The sequence below is a fragment of the Spermophilus citellus genome, assembly GCF_964194105.1.
Source record: "Spermophilus citellus genome assembly, contig: SCAFFOLD_594, whole genome shotgun sequence".
NCBI classification, from domain to species: domain Eukaryota; kingdom Metazoa; phylum Chordata; class Mammalia; order Rodentia; family Sciuridae; genus Spermophilus; species Spermophilus citellus.
The window spans coordinates 23,444-42,761 of NW_027672835.1; the positions used below are offsets into that span (position 1 = coordinate 23,444).

Genomic DNA, 19,318 nt, shown 5'->3' on the forward strand with positions numbered 1-19,318 from the left:
CTCACTCCGTTCTGCGGGGGCTCATCATTGAGGGTCACCAGGATGATCTTTTTCTGGGGTACCACGAGTGGAACTCAGGGGCACTCCACCACCGAACCACATCCCCAGCCCTTGGCATCCTCTGAGAGGCAGGGGCTCACTGACTTGCCTGTCACCTTGCCCTCACTCAGGCAGCTTTGCAACTCATGATCCTCCTGCTTCACCCTCCGGAGCCCCTGGGATTCTAGGTGTCCGTCATCCCGTTGCCTGGGGGTACTCAGGATTCACCGGAGGGTTTCAACTGCACCCACCTGTGGTGTGACTACCTCGGAACAGCAAGGTTTCAGCCGCACAGAAACCACCTGTGGAACACAGGCTGCGCTTCCATTCCTCAGAGCCAGTGCAGTGCAAGTTCGAAGGACAAATTAGAAGGAAGACCATACTGTCATAGACCTGGTCAGCAAATCAACTTAAAACGGATCTGCACTGAGCTTTCACAGGTGCATGAAGAATTATTAACATTGAACAGAAGATTCTTCGCTTTCACGGATCCCCTGGCCAATATATTTCACAACCTGGTGATTTTCACAAAAACCACACCTCTAACATTTGCACAAGTAGACATAGACACACATAGAGTATCTTTTCTTCTTTTCTTCATTTCTCTCTTTCTCTCTCACTGTTTCTCTCTCTCTCTCTCTCTCTCTCTCTCTCTCTCTCTCCATTTTCTCTCTCTGGTACTGAGTATTGAAGAACCAACTTTGTGCCGACGGTGGAGTAAAGTGGCAGCCCGTCCCTCAGAAAGGCATCGGTATGAAACCTCTCTTTCATCTTTTAACGCCACAGAGCCTACCTCCCCCACAAGTGACCCTTGTCCCCTGCCTACCAAGGTCCTTGTTTGGTTTCACTCCTATTTCACGTATCATTCCTTGGGCAGTATTCAGAGCAGTGATGTTGAACCCTCGTCCCTCCAACACTGGGGGCTGGAAAGTTCTTCCTGAATCAGGGCCATGGGAAAGAGCAGTGAAATGATGGAAATGGGTGTGAGATCCCTTCCCGTCCCGATCTTCCCGAATGGAAGCATTTCTTCGAACAAAGCCACCGCCGCCCTCCCTTCCAACCCCAGACGACCGGATCTGGCCAGCACACTGTTTGTGGCTTGGGCATCTGAGTCCAAGGGGAAGCACGGCGAAGGCGAGAATGGCGAGGTTCTCACTAGTTGTGACTCCCAAGGGACGGGGGAAACCCTATCCCTAGTCCGGCATGCAAACAATCTCATCTCGGGAAGCTTCTGGTCCCGGCCTTGGAGCTCTTTCTTCCCTCTGGCTAAATCTTGACAAGGGCCTAGGTCCCGGAGGCCAGGTAAACTAGCTCCAAACCCCACAGACAGAACACATGGGAATCAACAGGGATTTCCAGCTGTTGGTTTGGTGGTGTCTTGAGGCCAGGAGGACACCCAGTAGGACAGGGAGCTGAAACACCTCAGGGCGCCTTCCCTGTCTGTGGGCTACTCCCAGTGCAACTCCTCCCGCCCTTGGAAAACTGGCCTAGCAGGAGGAAACCAAAGAGAGCAAAGCCAGATCCCTTGGAACCCAGGTTTTCTGCTATGCTCCTGGATGCTAGCCACACTACACCTCCTTTCTCAGAGACTTTCTGAAAGTTCCTGGTGTTTTCTGGTTTGAGGATGGCTGCGAACTTGCGAAGCTTCAGTTCCAAAGGATAGCAAGAAGTAGGTAGCTTGAGAGAGGCCCGGGTCCCGGTGGGAGCTTTGGGGCCCCGCCTATAATCCCAGCTAGTGCAGAGGCTGCCCCAGGAGGACGGCCGGCTCCGAGCAACTCATGGAGACCCTGGATGTCAAGAAAGGACAGGACAGGACTGGGGACGTGGCTCAGCGGTCGAGTGGGAATGACGTCCATCCCCCTCATCCAACCACCCCACCCAAATCCAATCCCCCACCCCCCAAGCCAAACAGAGCAACAGAGCCGAAGATAGAAAGCGATATTATCCATGGGAGAAGACACGGGTCCCAGTCCTAAGACACAAATATAAGGGAAGGAAGAGTCTGGATTTGGGTCCTTAGGTCAAGTCGGGAAGGGAGGAGGAGGGGTGTCAGTCGGGATTGGGAGGGGCTCGGGTCCTGGTCTTCCCAGCCCACCTGTCTGCAGCAGGTGTGTCCCTGTGCTCCAGGGCTGAGGGATTCTAGGTGTATGCCACACGGCCGTGTTCATGGGAAAAGTGCATCCCGCCCACATCGTGTCCTCAGGTTGTCCACAGGCCAGCGAGGGCTCCCAGAGAAGACGAGAGAAGAGAAGCCTGAGCTCAGGCAAACAGAGGCCCCCAGGGATGGCAGACTCTAGGGACACATGGCTCCTGGTGCTTTGCGCTCTCTTGGGCACTCCAACTCTCCCAGCTGGACTTTCTTCCTGGGTCGTCCTGAGACAATGAGGGTTGGGAGGCTATAGAATCTGCGGGGGTGGGGGTGGGTTTGGGGGTGGGTGGGTCGGGGTGTGTGTGGGTGGGGGGGCGGGGGGGGGCGATTGTATGTAGCGAGTTCTCTGGGAAAAGCTCAGGGTAGAGAACCTGGCTCTGAGCTTGGAAAGCAGGAGGTCTTCTCGGACTCAGGCCCCTCCCTTTTCCTACAGGTGAAAGGCGGGGCCTCAGGCTGCTGTGGTTTGGCTCCAAGGCAATGGAATTAGGTGCACACCAGACAGGAAGGCCCGCCCACCCTGGGCTATAAGAGGGCTGAGGGGCAGGGCCCGGCCTTCATTGCTAGGAACCAGGCGAGGAGAGCAGCCCCACTGGAGAGAGCTGCAGGACTTGGAGACACCATGATCGGGAAGCCTAGCGCCCAGGACTCCTTCTCAGCCGGGTGCCCAGAAGCTCAGAGGGCGGCTAGGGAGGCAGCTTTGCCCAGCCAGCATGGATGCTGGCCCCTTGTCGTGCCCAGGGAAGCCCACACCTGCGCCAAGGCTCCAGGATTTCTTGTCATCAAGACGGACCAGCCGAGGAGGGGCCCAGCTCTGCCCCCGGGCTGGCCCAAGCCCAATCAGGAGGTGTGTGACCCTGGCGCCAGGCCTGCCCAGAGGAAAGAGTGCTGCTGGCTGCTGCCTGACCAGCCACCCAGCGAGAAGTCCACCTCTTGGCCAGTCGTCGTCTTCTTGCCCCCCGTGGAAAAGAGGAGGAGGAACTTCCCGGTAGACAACCCAGGCTTCGCCGAGGCCAGTACCAAGAGGACCTGTAGGAGCAGCAGCAGCGTCCAGTCTGATAACGGTGCGCAGCTCAGCAGTGGGCCACAGATGTGCCTGCTCTCAGGAGCGGAAAGCAAGCTCACCACCGTGGCCTCCAGGCGGAGAGGTCGTGGGACATCATTGGGGAAATTCAGGAGAGCCAGTGTGAACAAAGCATCCGAGGGACGGATTTCCACGGCCCTGCGCCAAGGCTACTTCAGCCTTTTCCTGGCGGAGTGTCACAAGTTCTCGGGGCCCCAGGAGGCGGTGGAGAGGGCGTGGAGCGAGGAGCAGATGGCTTACCACAGCAGCCCCAGCGAGGACATCTACGTGCGCCTGGCCCTGAAGGTGCTCGGGAAGCTGAGGGGTCTGGTGCCCAGCGTGGTGCCGGGTCTGCACAGGGCAGCCCTGTACAGCCGCCTCCGGGACTACGTGCTGAGCCAGGAGCAGCTCCAGGGGCACGGCTACCCCTTCCCCCACCCGCAGAAACCGGGGGCCGCCTTGCTCTCGGGCGCGCTGGACAAGCCCAGGCAGGGGCTGAGGATCTGCTGCCGCTGTGGCTCCCAGTACGCCGTGTCCTCCTCGGGCGGCTGTGTCAGCGCCGACCCGTGTCACTATCACTGGGGACGGCTCCAACACCAACCCGTGGCCGCTGGCTGGGAGAGCCGCTACTCCTGCTGCTTCGCGCCTGCGGGCTCCAGGGGCTGTGAGGTGGCCAGGCAACACGTCCGCGATGGCAGGAAGGAAGACCTGCAAGGATTCCTGAGGACTGTGGAGAAACCCTTGAGGGAGGACGCCCACCCAGGAGTCTACGCCCTGGACTGCGAGATGTGCTACACCACACACGGGCTGGAGCTGACGCGCGTCACCGTGGTGGACACCGAGATGCGGGTCGTCTACGACACCTTCGTCAAGCCCGACAACCAGATCGTCGACTACAACACCAGGTTTTCGGGGGTGACCCAGGACCACCTGGCCTCCTGCCCCACCAGGCTGCCCCACGTGCAGACTGCCCTGCTGAGCCTGTTCAGCGCCGACACCATCCTTATCGGACACAGCCTCCAGTGCGACCTGCTGGCCCTGAAGCTCATCCACCACTCCGTGGTGGACACGGCTGTGCTCTTCCCGCATCCCCGCGGCCTCCCCTACAAGTGCTCCTTGCGCAGCCTCATGGCCCGCTACCTCGGCCGCAGCATCCAGACCAGCGCCAGCGGACACAGCCCTAGGGAGGACGCCAGCGCCTGCATGCACCTAGTGCTCTGGAAGTTGCAAGAAGATTCCGCCCACAAGGACACCCTCGGACCCCTGCCCTCCGTCTGACCCGCTCTCCTGCACCTCTTCTGGCCTCGCCTTGGACTCAGGCCTCCACCGAAAACTGCAGGAAATCTCCAGAGCCAACCCCCTCCACTTCCTCAAGACACACGGGGACCGGCCCAGGAGGAGACACAACCAAAAGCTCAGACTCACCCCTAGCTGCCCCTTTCCATCCATTCCCCCGAGCCTGTCCTCCTTGGATACTGCTCTCCACTGCAACTGGCTCCCAGCCAGGTGCCAGGTGCACATCCCACTGCTCCCCCGCGGGAGCCGCCCCCCCCCCCCCCCACACACACACAAGGTGAACCCCCAGAGACCCGAAGGGCTTCTGCTCCTCTGTGAGGAATGCAGGGATGGAGAATGGGTGGAGGCTGGGCTGGGGCAGGGCTTCTTGAGGCCGCCCTGGGGTTGTGCTCTCCTACTTTGGGATGCTGTGTTGCTTGGAAAGGGAACCTGCCTGACGCTGTCCACAGTCACCTCCCTCCAGCTGGGGGAGCAAGGCGGCATGGCCGCCTTTCCTCTTGGGGCTGTGAACTTTCACCCCCGCCCCAGGCCACCCCCGAGAAAGCGGGGTCTCGCCTCTGACGACCCACTGGAGCAGAGCTGAGGAAACACCGCTGCCAGTCCCAGAACTCTCTCATGAACCCACACCAGGGAACAGCTTGTCTTACTCCTTCTTAGAGAAGCTCCTGGGACGATTGCCCACAGGGACCTGGAGACCTCCTTGGCCTAGGAACCGCCACTCCCCGTCAGAGGAGATCCCCCATCGCCCCAAGTGCCAATGAACGTTGGTTCCAAATGACTCGTGCCCATTTCTTTTTTTCTAATAAACCCCCTCCGCTTTCCTTGGTTCCCTCCCATCCCACCCGGCCCCTCGCCTATTTGTCCCGAATCGCTGTGTGAGTTTGCAATCTCCAATAAAATGTGGTGGATGAGAAACTTGTCTCTCTGCTTCTGTTGGCATTTGACAGGGGCTGGATGTGGGGGAGTCGGCCAGCCTGGGAGTCAGCTAGGAGCCTCGGAGGAGGCATAGGTGGCCGAGAAAGGAGATTAGCCTGAGCCTCTCTGGTCTCTCAGGGACGGGGCTGCACTGGGGCTTCCAGAATTGGCCTCTCCAAGCCTACTTGGCCTCCTGCGACCTGGGCCGACCAAGCCAGCCAAGCCCTCACCAGAGGAGATCCCACACCCTCCACTTTCCGGAAGCCCCCAGAAACTGCCAGTTCTGGGCGTGGTCTTCCCTCTCAGGGGGAGCTCTCTGGACCACCTCTGCCCCAGGGCAGGGACAGAAGAAATGGATGGGGAAGAGAAGTGTGGGAAAGGCAGAGCCAAAGGCCCAGGAAATGGACTTGCCGGGAGGGAGGGAGAGACAACAGCGTTTCGTTTCGGGGGGGTTGTCACTTTGTGGGCAATAGAGGGATCCAGTAGGGCAACAACTGAAGAATTCCTGCCCTTAGGCTGCGGGCACACAGGTGTTCGCCACGGGACTTCTCCTCATCCTCTGCACCTTGGTGGACATTTACTCATGAGGGAAATTTCAGTCCTAAAGCGCTCTCACTCCGTTCTGCGGGGGCTCATCATTGAGGGTCACCAGGATGATCTTTTTCTGGGGTACCACGAGTGGAACTCAGGGGCACTCCACCACCGAACCACATCCCCAGCCCTTGGCATCCTCTGAGAGGCAGGGGCTCACTGACTTGCCTGTCACCTTGCCCTCACTCAGGCAGCTTTGCAACTCATGATCCTCCTGCTTCACCCTCCGGAGCCCCTGGGATTCTAGGTGTCCGTCATCCCGTTGCCTGGGGGTACTCAGGATTCACCGGAGGGTTTCAACTGCACCCACCTGTGGTGTGACTACCTCGGAACAGCAAGGTTTCAGCCGCACAGAAACCACCTGTGGAACACAGGCTGCGCTTCCATTCCTCAGAGCCAGTGCAGTGCAAGTTCGAAGGACAAATTAGAAGGAAGACCATACTGTCATAGACCTGGTCAGCAAATCAACTTAAAACGGATCTGCACTGAGCTTTCACAGGTGCATGAAGAATTATTAACATTGAACAGAAGATTCTTCGCTTTCACGGATCCCCTGGCCAATATATTTCACAACCTGGTGATTTTCACAAAAACCACACCTCTAACATTTGCACAAGTAGACATAGACACACATAGAGTATCTTTTCTTCTTTTCTTCATTTCTCTCTTTCTCTCTCACTGTTTCTCTCTCTCTCTCTCTCTCTCTCTCTCCATTTTCTCTCTCTGGTACTGAGTATTGAAGAACCAACTTTGTGCCGACGGTGGAGTAAAGTGGCAGCCCGTCCCTCAGAAAGGCATCGGTATGAAACCTCTCTTTCATCTTTTAACGCCACAGAGCCTACCTCCCCCACAAGTGACCCTTGTCCCCTGCCTACCAAGGTCCTTGTTTGGTTTCACTCCTATTTCACGTATCATTCCTTGGGCAGTATTCAGAGCAGTGATGTTGAACCCTCGTCCCTCCAACACTGGGGGCTGGAAAGTTCTTCCTGAATCAGGGCCATGGGAAAGAGCAGTGAAATGATGGAAATGGGTGTGAGATCCCTTCCCGTCCCGATCTTCCCGAATGGAAGCATTTCTTCGAACAAAGCCACCGCCGCCCTCCCTTCCAACCCCAGACGACCGGATCTGGCCAGCACACTGTTTGTGGCTTGGGCATCGGAGTCCAAGGGGAAGCACGGCGAAGGCGAGAATGGCGAGGTTCTCACTAGTTGTGACTCCCAAGGGACGGGGGAAACCCTATCCCTAGTCCGGCATGCAAACAATCTCATCTCGGGAAGCTTCTGGTCCCGGCCTTGGAGCTCTTTCTTCCCTCTGGCTAAATCTTGACAAGGGCCTAGGTCCGGGAGGCCAGGTAAACTAGCTCCAAACCCCACAGACAGAACACATGGGAATCAACAGGGATTTCCAGCTGTTGGTTTGGTGGTGTCTTGAGGCTAGGAGGACACCCAGTAGGACAGGGAGCTGAAACACCTCAGGGCGCCTTCCCTGTCTGTGGGCTACTCCCAGTGCAACTCCTCCCGCCCTTGGAAAACTGGCCTAGCAGGAGGAAACCAAAGAGAGCAAAGCCAGATCCCTTGGAACCCAGGTTTTCTGCTATGCTCCTGGATGCTAGCCACACTACACCTCCTTTCTCAGAGACTTTCTGAAAGTTCCTGGTGTTTTCTGGTTTGAGGATGGCTGCGAACTTGCGAAGCTTCAGTTCCAAAGGATAGCAAGAAGTAGGTAGCTTGAGAGAGGCCCGGGTCCCGGTGGGAGCTTTGGGGCCCCGCCTATAATCCCAGCTAGTGCAGAGGCTGCCCCAGGAGGATGGCCGGCTCCGAGCAACTCATGGAGACCCTGGATGTCAAGAAAGGACAGGACAGGACTGGGGACGTGGCTCAGCGGTCGAGTGGGAATGACGTCCATCCCCCTCATCCAACCACCCCACCCAAATCCAATCCCCCACCCCCCAAGCCAAACAGAGCAACAGAGCCGAAGATAGAAAGCGATATTATCCATGGGAGAAGACACGGGTCCCAGTCCTAAGACACAAATATAAGGGAAGGAAGAGTCTGGATTTGGGTCCTTAGGTCAAGTCGGGAAGGGAGGAGGAGGGGTGTCAGTCGGGATTGGGAGGGGCTCGGGTCCTGGTCTTCCCAGCCCACCTGTCTGCAGCAGGTGTGTCCCTGTGCTCCAGGGCTGAGGGATTCTAGGTGTATGCCACAGGGCCCTGTTCATGGGAAAAGTGCATCCCGCCCACATCGTGTCCTCAGGTTGTCCACAGGCCAGCGAGGGCTCCCAGAGAAGACGAGAGAAGAGAAGCCTGAGCTCAGGCAAACAGAGGCCCCCAGGGATGGCAGACTCTAGGGACACATGGCTCCTGGTGCTTTGCGCTCTCTTGGGCACTCCAACTCTCCCAGCTGGACTTTCTTCCTGGGTCGTCCTGAGACAATGAGGGTTGGGAGGCTATAGAATCTGCGGGGGTGGGGGTGGGTTTGGGGGTGGGTGGGTCGGGGTGTGTGTGGGTGGGGGGGCGGGGGGGGGGCGATTGTATGTAGCGAGTTCTCTGGGAAAAGCTCAGGGTAGAGAACCTGGCTCTGAGCTTGGAAAGCAGGAGGTCTTCTCGGACTCAGGCCCCTCCCTTTTCCTACAGGTGAAAGGCGGGGCCTCAGGCTGCTGTGGTTTGGCTCCAAGGCAATGGAATTAGGTGCACACCAGACAGGAAGGCCCGCCCACCCTGGGCTATAAGAGGGCTGAGGGGCAGGGCCCGGCCTTCATTGCTAGGAACCAGGCGAGGAGAGCAGCCCCACTGGAGAGAGCTGCAGGACTTGGAGACACCATGATCGGGAAGCCTAGCGCCCAGGACTCCTTCTCAGCCGGGTGCCCAGAGGCTCAGAGGGCGGCTAGGGAGGCAGCTTTGCCCAGCCAGCATGGATGCTGGCCCCTTGTCGTGCCCAGGGAAGCCCACACCTGCGCCAAGGCTCCAGGATTTCTTGTCATCAAGACGGACCAGCCGAGGAGGGGCCCAGCTCTGCCCCCGGGCTGGCCCAAGCCCAATCAGGAGGTGTGTGACCCTGGCGCCAGGCCTGCCCAGAGGAAAGAGTGCTGCTGGCTGCTGCCTGACCAGCCACCCAGCGAGAAGTCCACCTCTTGGCCAGTCGTCGTCTTCTTGCCCCCCGTGGAAAAGAGGAGGAGGAACTTCCCGGTAGACAACCCAGGCTTCGCCGAGGCCAGTACCAAGAGGACCTGTAGGAGCAGCAGCAGCGTCCAGTCTGATAACGGTGCGCAGCTCAGCAGTGGGCCACAGATGTGCCTGCTCTCAGGAGCGGAAAGCAAGCTCACCACCGTGGCCTCCAGGCGGAGAGGTCGTGGGACATCATTGGGGAAATTCAGGAGAGCCAGTGTGAACAAAGCATCCGAGGGACGGATTTCCACGGCCCTGCGCCAAGGCTACTTCAGCCTTTTCCTGGCGGAGTGTCACAAGTTCTCGCGGCCCCAGGAGGCGGTGGAGAGGGCGTGGAGCGAGGAGCAGATGGCTTACCACAGCAGCCCCAGCGAGGATATCTACGTGCGCCTGGCCCTGAAGGTGCTCGGGAAGCTGAGGGGTCTGGTGCCCAGCGTGGTGCCGGGTCTGCACAGGGCAGCCCTGTACAGCCGCCTCCGGGACTACGTGCTGAGCCAGGAGCAGCTCCAGGGGCACGGCTACCCCTTCCCCCACCCGCAGAAACCGGGGGCCGCCTTGCTCTCGGGCGCGCTGGACAAGCCCAGGCAGGGGCTGAGGATCTGCTGCCGCTGTGGCTCCCAGTACGCCGTGTCCTCCTCGGGCGGCTGTGTCAGCGCCGACCCGTGTCACTATCACTGGGGACGGCTCCAACACCAACCCGTGGCCGCTGGCTGGGAGAGCCGCTACTCCTGCTGCTTCGCGCCTGCGGGCTCCAGGGGCTGTGAGGTGGCCAGGCAACACGTCCGCGATGGCAGGAAGGAAGACCTGCAAGGATTCCTGAGGACTGTGGAGAAACCCTTGAGGGAGGACGCCCACCCAGGAGTCTACGCCCTGGACTGCGAGATGTGCTACACCACACACGGGCTGGAGCTGACGCGCGTCACCGTGGTGGACACCGAGATGCGGGTCGTCTACGACACCTTCGTCAAGCCCGACAACCAGATCGTCGACTACAACACCAGGTTTTCGGGGGTGACCCAGGACCACCTGGCCTCCTGCCCCACCAGGCTGCCCCACGTGCAGACTGCCCTGCTGAGCCTGTTCAGCGCCCACACCATCCTTATCGGACACAGCCTCCAGTGCGACCTGCTGGCCCTGAAGCTCATCCACCACTCCGTGGTGGACACGGCTGTGCTCTTCCCGCATCCCCGCGGCCTCCCCTACAAGTGCTCCTTGCGCAGCCTCATGGCCCGCTACCTCGGCCGCAGCATCCAGACCAGCGCCAGCGGACACAGCCCTAGGGAGGACGCCAGCGCCTGCATGCACCTAGTGCTCTGGAAGTTGCAAGAAGATTCCGCCCACAAGGACACCCTCGGACCCCTGCCCTCCGTCTGACCCGCTCTCCTGCACCTCTTCTGGCCTCGCCTTGGACTCAGGCCTCCACCGAAAACTGCAGGAAATCTCCAGAGCCAACCCCCTCCACTTCCTCAAGACACACGGGGACCGGCCCAGGAGGAGACACAACCAAAAGCTCAGACTCACCCCTAGCTGCCCCTTTCCATCCATTCCCCCGAGCCTGTCCTCCTTGGATACTGCTCTCCACTGCAACTGGCTCCCAGCCAGGTGCCAGGTGCACATCCCACTGCTCCCCCGCGGGAGCCGCCCCCCCCCCCACACACACACAAGGTGAACCCCCAGAGACCCGAAGGGCTTCTGCTCCTCTGTGAGGAATGCAGGGATGGAGAATGGGTGGAGGCTGGGCTGGGGCAGGGCTTCTTGAGGCCGCCCTGGGGTTGTGCTCTCCTACTTTGGGATGCTGTGTTGCTTGGAAAGGGAACCTGCCTGACGCTGTCCACAGTCACCTCCCTCCAGCTGGGGGAGCAAGGCGGCATGGCCGCCTTTCCTCTTGGGGCTGTGAACTTTCACCCCCGCCCCAGGCCACCCCCGAGAAAGCGGGGTCTCGCCTCTGACGACCCACTGGAGCAGAGCTGAGGAAACACCGCTGCCAGTCCCAGAACTCTCTCATGAACCCACACCAGGGAACAGCTTGTCTTACTCCTTCTTAGAGAAGCTCCTGGGACGATTGCCCACAGGGACCTGGAGACCTCCTTGGCCTAGGAACCGCCACTCCCCGTCAGAGGAGATCCCCCATCGCCCCAAGTGCCAATGAACGTTGGTTCCAAATGACTCGTGCCCATTTCTTTTTTTCTAATAAAACCCCCTCCGCTTTCCTTGGTTCCCTCCCATCCCACCCGGCCCCTCGCCTATTTGTCCCGAATCGCTGTGTGAGTTTGCAATCTCCAATAAAATGTGGTGGATGAGAAACTTGTCTCTCTGCTTCTGTTGGCATTTGACAGGGGCTGGATGTGGGGGAGTCGGCCAGCCTGGGAGTCAGCTAGGAGCCTCGGAGGAGGCATAGGTGGCCGAGAAAGGAGATTAGCCTGAGCCTCTCTGGTCTCTCAGGGACGGGGCTGCACTGGGGCTTCCAGAATTGGCCTCTCCAAGCCTACTTGGCCTCCTGCGACCTGGGCCGACCAAGCCAGCCAAGCCCTCACCAGAGGAGATCCCACACCCTCCACTTTCCGGAAGCCCCCAGAAACTGCCAGTTCTGGGCGTGGTCTTCCCTCTCAGGGGGAGCTCTCTGGACCACCTCTGCCCCAGGGCAGGGACAGAAGAAATGGATGGGGAAGAGAAGTGTGGGAAAGGCAGAGCCAAAGGCCCAGGAAATGGACTTGCCGGGAGGGAGGGAGAGACAACAGCGTTTCGTTTCGGGGGGGTTGTCACTTTGTGGGCAATAGAGGGATCCAGTAGGGCAACAACTGAAGAATTCCTGCCCTTAGGCTGCGGGCACACAGGTGTTCGCCACGGGACTTCTCCTCATCCTCTGCACCTTGGTGGACATTTACTCATGAGGGAAATTTCAGTCCTAAAGCGCTCTCACTCCGTTCTGCGGGGGCTCATCATTGAGGGTCACCAGGATGATCTTTTTCTGGGGTACCACGAGTGGAACTCAGGGGCACTCCACCACCGAACCACATCCCCAGCCCTTGGCATCCTCTGAGAGGCAGGGGCTCACTGACTTGCCTGTCACCTTGCCCTCACTCAGGCAGCTTTGCAACTCATGATCCTCCTGCTTCACCCTCCGGAGCCCCTGGGATTCTAGGTGTCCGTCATCCCGTTGCCTGGGGGTACTCAGGATTCACCGGAGGGTTTCAACTGCACCCACCTGTGGTGTGACTACCTCGGAACAGCAAGGTTTCAGCCGCACAGAAACCACCTGTGGAACACAGGCTGCGCTTCCATTCCTCAGAGCCAGTGCAGTGCAAGTTCGAAGGACAAATTAGAAGGAAGACCATACTGTCATAGACCTGGTCAGCAAATCAACTTAAAACGGATCTGCACTGAGCTTTCACAGGTGCATGAAGAATTATTAACATTGAACAGAAGATTCTTCGCTTTCACGGATCCCCTGGCCAATATATTTCACAACCTGGTGATTTTCACAAAAACCACACCTCTAACATTTGCACAAGTAGACATAGACACACATAGAGTATCTTTTCTTCTTTTCTTCATTTCTCTCTTTCTCTCTCACTGTTTCTCTCTCTCTCTCTCTCTCTCTCTCTCCATTTTCTCTCTCTGGTACTGAGTATTGAAGAACCAACTTTGTGCCGACGGTGGAGTAAAGTGGCAGCCCGTCCCTCAGAAAGGCATCGGTATGAAACCTCTCTTTCATCTTTTAACGCCACAGAGCCTACCTCCCCCACAAGTGACCCTTGTCCCCTGCCTACCAAGGTCCTTGTTTGGTTTCACTCCTATTTCACGTATCATTCCTTGGGCAGTATTCAGAGCAGTGATGTTGAACCCTCGTCCCTCCAACACTGGGGGCTGGAAAGTTCTTCCTGAATCAGGGCCATGGGAAAGAGCAGTGAAATGATGGAAATGGGTGTGAGATCCCTTCCCGTCCCGATCTTCCCGAATGGAAGCATTTCTTCGAACAAAGCCACCGCCGCCCTCCCTTCCAACCCCAGACGACCGGATCTGGCCAGCACACTGTTTGTGGCTTGGGCATCGGAGTCCAAGGGGAAGCACGGCGAAGGCGAGAATGGCGAGGTTCTCACTAGTTGTGACTCCCAAGGGACGGGGGAAACCCTATCCCTAGTCCGGCATGCAAACAATCTCATCTCGGGAAGCTTCTGGTCCCGGCCTTGGAGCTCTTTCTTCCCTCTGGCTAAATCTTGACAAGGGCCTAGGTCCGGGAGGCCAGGTAAACTAGCTCCAAACCCCACAGACAGAACACATGGGAATCAACAGGGATTTCCAGCTGTTGGTTTGGTGGTGTCTTGAGGCTAGGAGGACACCCAGTAGGACAGGGAGCTGAAACACCTCAGGGCGCCTTCCCTGTCTGTGGGCTACTCCCAGTGCAACTCCTCCCGCCCTTGGAAAACTGGCCTAGCAGGAGGAAACCAAAGAGAGCAAAGCCAGATCCCTTGGAACCCAGGTTTTCTGCTATGCTCCTGGATGCTAGCCACACTACACCTCCTTTCTCAGAGACTTTCTGAAAGTTCCTGGTGTTTTCTGGTTTGAGGATGGCTGCGAACTTGCGAAGCTTCAGTTCCAAAGGATAGCAAGAAGTAGGTAGCTTGAGAGAGGCCCGGGTCCCGGTGGGAGCTTTGGGGCCCCGCCTATAATCCCAGCTAGTGCAGAGGCTGCCCCAGGAGGACGGCCGGCTCCGAGCAACTCATGGAGACCCTGGATGTCAAGAAAGGACAGGACAGGACTGGGGACGTGGCTCAGCGGTCGAGTGGGAATGACGTCCATCCCCCTCATCCAACCACCCCACCCAAATCCAATCCCCCACCCCCCAAGCCAAACAGAGCAACAGAGCCGAAGATAGAAAGCGATATTATCCATGGGAGAAGACACGGGTCCCAGTCCTAAGACACAAATATAAGGGAAGGAAGAGTCTGGATTTGGGTCCTTAGGTCAAGTCGGGAAGGGAGGAGGAGGGGTGTCAGTCGGGATTGGGAGGGGCTCGGGTCCTGGTCTTCCCAGCCCACCTGTCTGCAGCAGGTGTGTCCCTGTGCTCCAGGGCTGAGGGATTCTAGGTGTATGCCACAGGGCCCTGTTCATGGGAAAAGTGCATCCCGCCCACATCGTGTCCTCAGGTTGTCCACAGGCCAGCGAGGGCTCCCAGAGAAGACGAGAGAAGAGAAGCCTGAGCTCAGGCAAACAGAGGCCCCCAGGGATGGCAGACTCTAGGGACACATGGCTCCTGGTGCTTTGCGCTCTCTTGGGCACTCCAACTCTCCCAGCTGGACTTTCTTCCTGGGTCGTCCTGAGACAATGAGGGTTGGGAGGCTATAGAATCTGCGGGGGTGGGGGTGGGTTTGGGGGTGGGTGGGTCGGGGTGTGTGTGGGTGGGGGGGCGGGGGGGGGCGATTGTATGTAGCGAGTTCTCTGGGAAAAGCTCAGGGTAGAGAACCTGGCTCTGAGCTTGGAAAGCAGGAGGTCTTCTCGGACTCAGGCCCCTCCCTTTTCCTACAGGTGAAAGGCGGGGCCTCAGGCTGCTGTGGTTTGGCTCCAAGGCAATGGAATTAGGTGCACACCAGACAGGAAGGCCCGCCCACCCTGGGCTATAAGAGGGCTGAGGGGCAGGGCCCGGCCTTCATTGCTAGGAACCAGGCGAGGAGAGCAGCCCCACTGGAGAGAGCTGCAGGACTTGGAGACACCATGATCGGGAAGCCTAGCGCCCAGGACTCCTTCTCAGCCGGGTGCCCAGAGGCTCAGAGGGCGGCTAGGGAGGCAGCTTTGCCCAGCCAGCATGGATGCTGGCCCCTTGTCGTGCCCAGGGAAGCCCACACCTGCGCCAAGGCTCCAGGATTTCTTGTCATCAAGACGGACCAGCCGAGGAGGGGCCCAGCTCTGCCCCCGGGCTGGCCCAAGCCCAATCAGGAGGTGTGTGACCCTGGCGCCAGGCCTGCCCAGAGGAAAGAGTGCTGCTGGCTGCTGCCTGACCAGCCACCCAGCGAGAAGTCCACCTCTTGGCCAGTCGTCGTCTTCTTGCCCCCCGTGGAAAAGAGGAGGAGGAACTTCCCGGTAGACAACCCAGGCTTCGCCGAGGCCAGTACCAAGAGGACCTGTAGGAGCAGCAGCAGCGTCCAGTCTGATAACGGTGCGCAGCTCAGCAGTGGGCCACAGATGTGCCTGCTCTCAGGAGCGGAAAGCAAGCTCACCACCGTGGCCTCCAGGCGGAGAGGTCGTGGGACATCATTGGGGAAATTCAGGAGAGCCAGTGTGAACAAAGCATCCGAGGGACGGATTTCCACGGCCCTGCGCCAAGGCTACTTCAGCCTTTTCCTGGCGGAGTGTCACAAGTTCTCGCGGCCCCAGGAGGCGGTGGAGAGGGCGTGGAGCGAGGAGCAGATGGCTTACCACAGCAGCCCCAGCGAGGATATCTACGTGCGCCTGGCCCTGAAGGTGCTCGGGAAGCTGAGGGGTCTGGTGCCCAGCGTGGTGCCGGGTCTGCACAGGGCAGCCCTGTACAGCCGCCTCCGGGACTACGTGCTGAGCCAGGAGCAGCTCCAGGGGCACGGCTACCCCTTCCCCCACCCGCAGAAACCGGGGGCCGCCTTGCTCTCGGGCGCGCTGGACAAGCCCAGGCAGGGGCTGAGGATCTGCTGCCGCTGTGGCTCCCAGTACGCCGTGTCCTCCTCGGGCGGCTGTGTCAGCGCCGAACCGTGTCACTATCACTGGGGACGGCTCCAACACCAACCCGTGGCCGCTGGCTGGGAGAGCCGCTACTCCTGCTGCTTCGCGCCTGCGGGCTCCAGGGGCTGTGAGGTGGCCAGGCAACACGTCCGCGATGGCAGGAAGGAAGACCTGCAAGGATTCCTGAGGACTGTGGAGAAACCCTTGAGGGAGGACGCCCACCCAGGAGTCTACGCCCTGGACTGCGAGATGTGCTACACCACACACGGGCTGGAGCTGACGCGCGTCACCGTGGTGGACACCGAGATGCGGGTCGTCTACGACACCTTCGTCAAGCCCGACAACCAGATCGTCGACTACAACACCAGGTTTTCGGGGGTGACCCAGGACCACCTGGCCTCCTGCCCCACCAGGCTGCCCCACGTGCAGACTGCCCTGCTGAGCCTGTTCAGCGCCCACACCATCCTTATCGGACACAGCCTCCAGTGCGACCTGCTGGCCCTGAAGCTCATCCACCACTCCGTGGTGGACACGGCTGTGCTCTTCCCGCATCCCCGCGGCCTCCCCTACAAGTGCTCCTTGCGCAGCCTCATGGCCCGCTACCTCGGCCGCAGCATCCAGACCAGCGCCAGCGGACACAGCCCTAGGGAGGACGCCAGCGCCTGCATGCACCTAGTGCTCTGGAAGTTGCAAGAAGATTCCGCCCACAAGGACACCCTCGGACCCCTGCCCTCCGTCTGACCCGCTCTCCTGCACCTCTTCTGGCCTCGCCTTGGACTCAGGCCTCCACCGAAAACTGCAGGAAATCTCCAGAGCCAACCCCCTCCACTTCCTCAAGACACACGGGGACCGGCCCAGGAGGAGACACAACCAAAAGCTCAGACTCACCCCTAGCTGCCCCTTTCCATCCATTCCCCCGAGCCTGTCCTCCTTGGATACTGCTCTCCACTGCAACTGGCTCCCAGCCAGGTGCCAGGTGCACATCCCACTGCTCCCCCGCGGGAGCCGCCCCCCCCCCCCCCACACACACACACAAGGTGAACCCCCAGAGACCCGAAGGGCTTCTGCTCCTCTGTGAGGAATGCAGGGATGGAGAATGGGTGGAGGCTGGGCTGGGGCAGGGCTTCTTGAGGCCGCCCTGGGGTTGTGCTCTCCTACTTTGGGATGCTGTGTTGCTTGGAAAGGGAACCTGCCTGACGCTGTCCACAGTCACCTCCCTCCAGCTGGGGGAGCAAGGCGGCATGGCCGCCTTTCCTCTTGGGGCTGTGAACTTTCACCCCCGCCCCAGGCCACCCCCGAGAAAGCGGGGTCTCGCCTCTGACGACCCACTGGAGCAGAGCTGAGGAAACACCGCTGCCAGTCCCAGAACTCTCTCATGAACCCACACCAGGGAACAGCTTGTCTTACTCCTTCTTAGAGAAGCTCCTGGGACGATTGCCCACAGGGACCTGGAGACCTCCTTGGCCTAGGAACCGCCACTCCCCGTCAGAGGAGATCCCCCATCGCCCCAAGTGCCAATGAACGTTGGTTCCAAATGACTCGTGCCCATTTCTTTTTTTCTAATAAACCCCCTCCGCTTTCCTTGGTTCCCTCCCATCCCACCCGGCCCCTCGCCTATTTGTCCCGAATCGCTGTGTGAGTTTGCAATCTGCAATAAAATGTGGTGGATGAGAAACTTGTCTCTCTGCTTCTGTTGGCATTTGACAGGGGCTGGATGTGGGGGAGTCGGCCAGCCTGGGAGTCAGCTAGGAGCCTCGGAGGAGGCATAGGTGGCCGAGAAAGGAGATTAGCCTGAGCCTCTCTGGTCTCTCAGGGACGGGGCTGCACTGGGGCTTCCAGAATTGGCCTCTCCAAGCCTACTTGGCCTCCTGCGACCTGGGCCGACCAAGCCAGCCAAGCCCTCACCAGAGGAGATCCCACACCCTCCACTTTCCGGAAGCCCCCAGAAACTGCCAGTTCTGGGCGTGGTCTTCCCTCTCAGGGGGAGCTCTCTGGACCACCTCTGCCCCAGGGCAGGGACAGAAGAAATGGATGGGGAAGAGAAGTGTGGGAAAGGCAGAGCCAAAGGCCCAGGAAATGGACTTGCCGGGAGGGAGGGAGAGACAACAGCGTTTCGTTTCGGGGGGGTTGTCACTTTGTGGGCAATAGAGGGATCCAGTAGGGCAACAACTGAAGAATTCCTGCCCTTAGGCTGCGGGCACACAGGTGTTCGCCACGGGACTTCTCCTCATCCTCTGCACCTTGGTGGACATTTACTCATGAGGGAAATTTCAGTCCTAAAGCGCTCTCACTCCGTTCTGCGGGGGCTCATCATTGAGGGTCACCAGGATGATCTTTTTCTGGGGTACCACGAGTGGAACTCAGGGGCACTCCACCACCGAACCACATCCCCAGCCCTTGGCATCCTCTGAGAGGCAGGGGCTCACTGACTTGCCTGTCACCTTGCCCTCACTCAGGCAGCTTTGCAACTCATGATCCTCCTGCTTCACCCTCCGGAGCCCCTGGGATTCTAGGTGTCCGTCATCCCGTTGCCTGGGGGTACTCAGGATTCACCGGAGGGTTTCAACTGCACCCACCTGTGGTGTGACTACCTCGGAACAGCAAGGTTTCAGCCGCACAGAAACCACCTGTGGAACACAGGCTGCGCTTCCATTCCTCAGAGCCAGTGCAGTGCAAGTTCGAAGGACAAATTAGAAGGAAGACCATACTGTCATAGACCTGGTCAGCAAATCAACTTAAAACGGATCTGCACTGAGCTTTCACAGGTGCATGAAGAATTATTAACATTGAACAGAAGATTCTTCGCTTTCACGGATCCCCTGGCCAATATATTTCACAACCTGGTGATTTTCACAAAAACCACACCTCTAACATTTGCACAAGTAGACATAGACACACATAGAGTATCTTTTCTTCTTTTCTTCATTTCTCTCTTTCTCTCTCACTGTTTCTCTCTCTCTCTCTCTCTCTCTCTCTCCATTTTCTCTCTCTGGTACTGAGTATTGAAGAACCAACTTTGTGCCGACGGTGGAGTAAAGTGGCAGCCCGTCCCTCAGAAAGGCATCGGTATGAAACCTCTCTTTCATCTTTTAACGCCACAGAGCCTACCTCCCCCACAAGTGACCCTTGTCCCCTGCCTACCAAGGTCCTTGTTTGGTTTCACTCCTATTTCACGTATCATTCCTTGGGCAGTATTCAGAGCAGTGATGTTGAACCCTCGTCCCTCCAACACTGGGGGCTGGAAAGTTCTTCCTGAATCAGGGCCATGGGAAAGAGCAGTGAAATGATGGAAATGGGTGTGAGATCCCTTCCCGTCCCGATCTTCCCGAATGGAAGCATTTCTTCGAACAAAGCCACCGCCGCCCTCCCTTCCAACCCCAGACGACCGGATCTGGCCAGCACACTGTTTGTGGCT

At 58.8% G+C, this 19,318-nt stretch overlaps 3 protein-coding genes across 3 annotated transcripts; all 3 read left to right on the forward strand.

The window, feature by feature from the left end:
- Positions 1–2,807: 2,807 nt before the first annotated feature.
- Positions 2,808–4,526, forward strand: LOC308640538 (exonuclease GOR-like; the record flags this gene model as incomplete). The annotated part of the gene is made up of 1 exon (XM_081312407.1): positions 2,808–4,526. One exon carries the CDS (start codon positions 2,808–2,810, stop codon positions 4,524–4,526), a length of 1,719 nt encoding a protein of 572 aa, XP_081168533.1.
- A 4,342-nt stretch (positions 4,527–8,868) lies between these two features.
- LOC308640539 (exonuclease GOR-like) lies at positions 8,869–10,587 on the forward strand (the record flags this gene model as incomplete). Its single annotated transcript, XM_081312408.1, has 1 exon — positions 8,869–10,587. One exon carries the CDS (start codon positions 8,869–8,871, stop codon positions 10,585–10,587), a length of 1,719 nt encoding a protein of 572 aa, XP_081168534.1.
- A 4,338-nt stretch (positions 10,588–14,925) lies between these two features.
- On the forward strand, positions 14,926–16,644 carry LOC308640540 (exonuclease GOR-like; the record flags this gene model as incomplete). The annotated part of the gene is made up of 1 exon (XM_081312409.1): positions 14,926–16,644. The coding sequence occupies one exon, from the start codon at positions 14,926–14,928 to the stop codon at positions 16,642–16,644; it is 1,719 nt and encodes a 572-aa protein (XP_081168535.1).
- Positions 16,645–19,318: the final 2,674 nt, after the last annotated feature.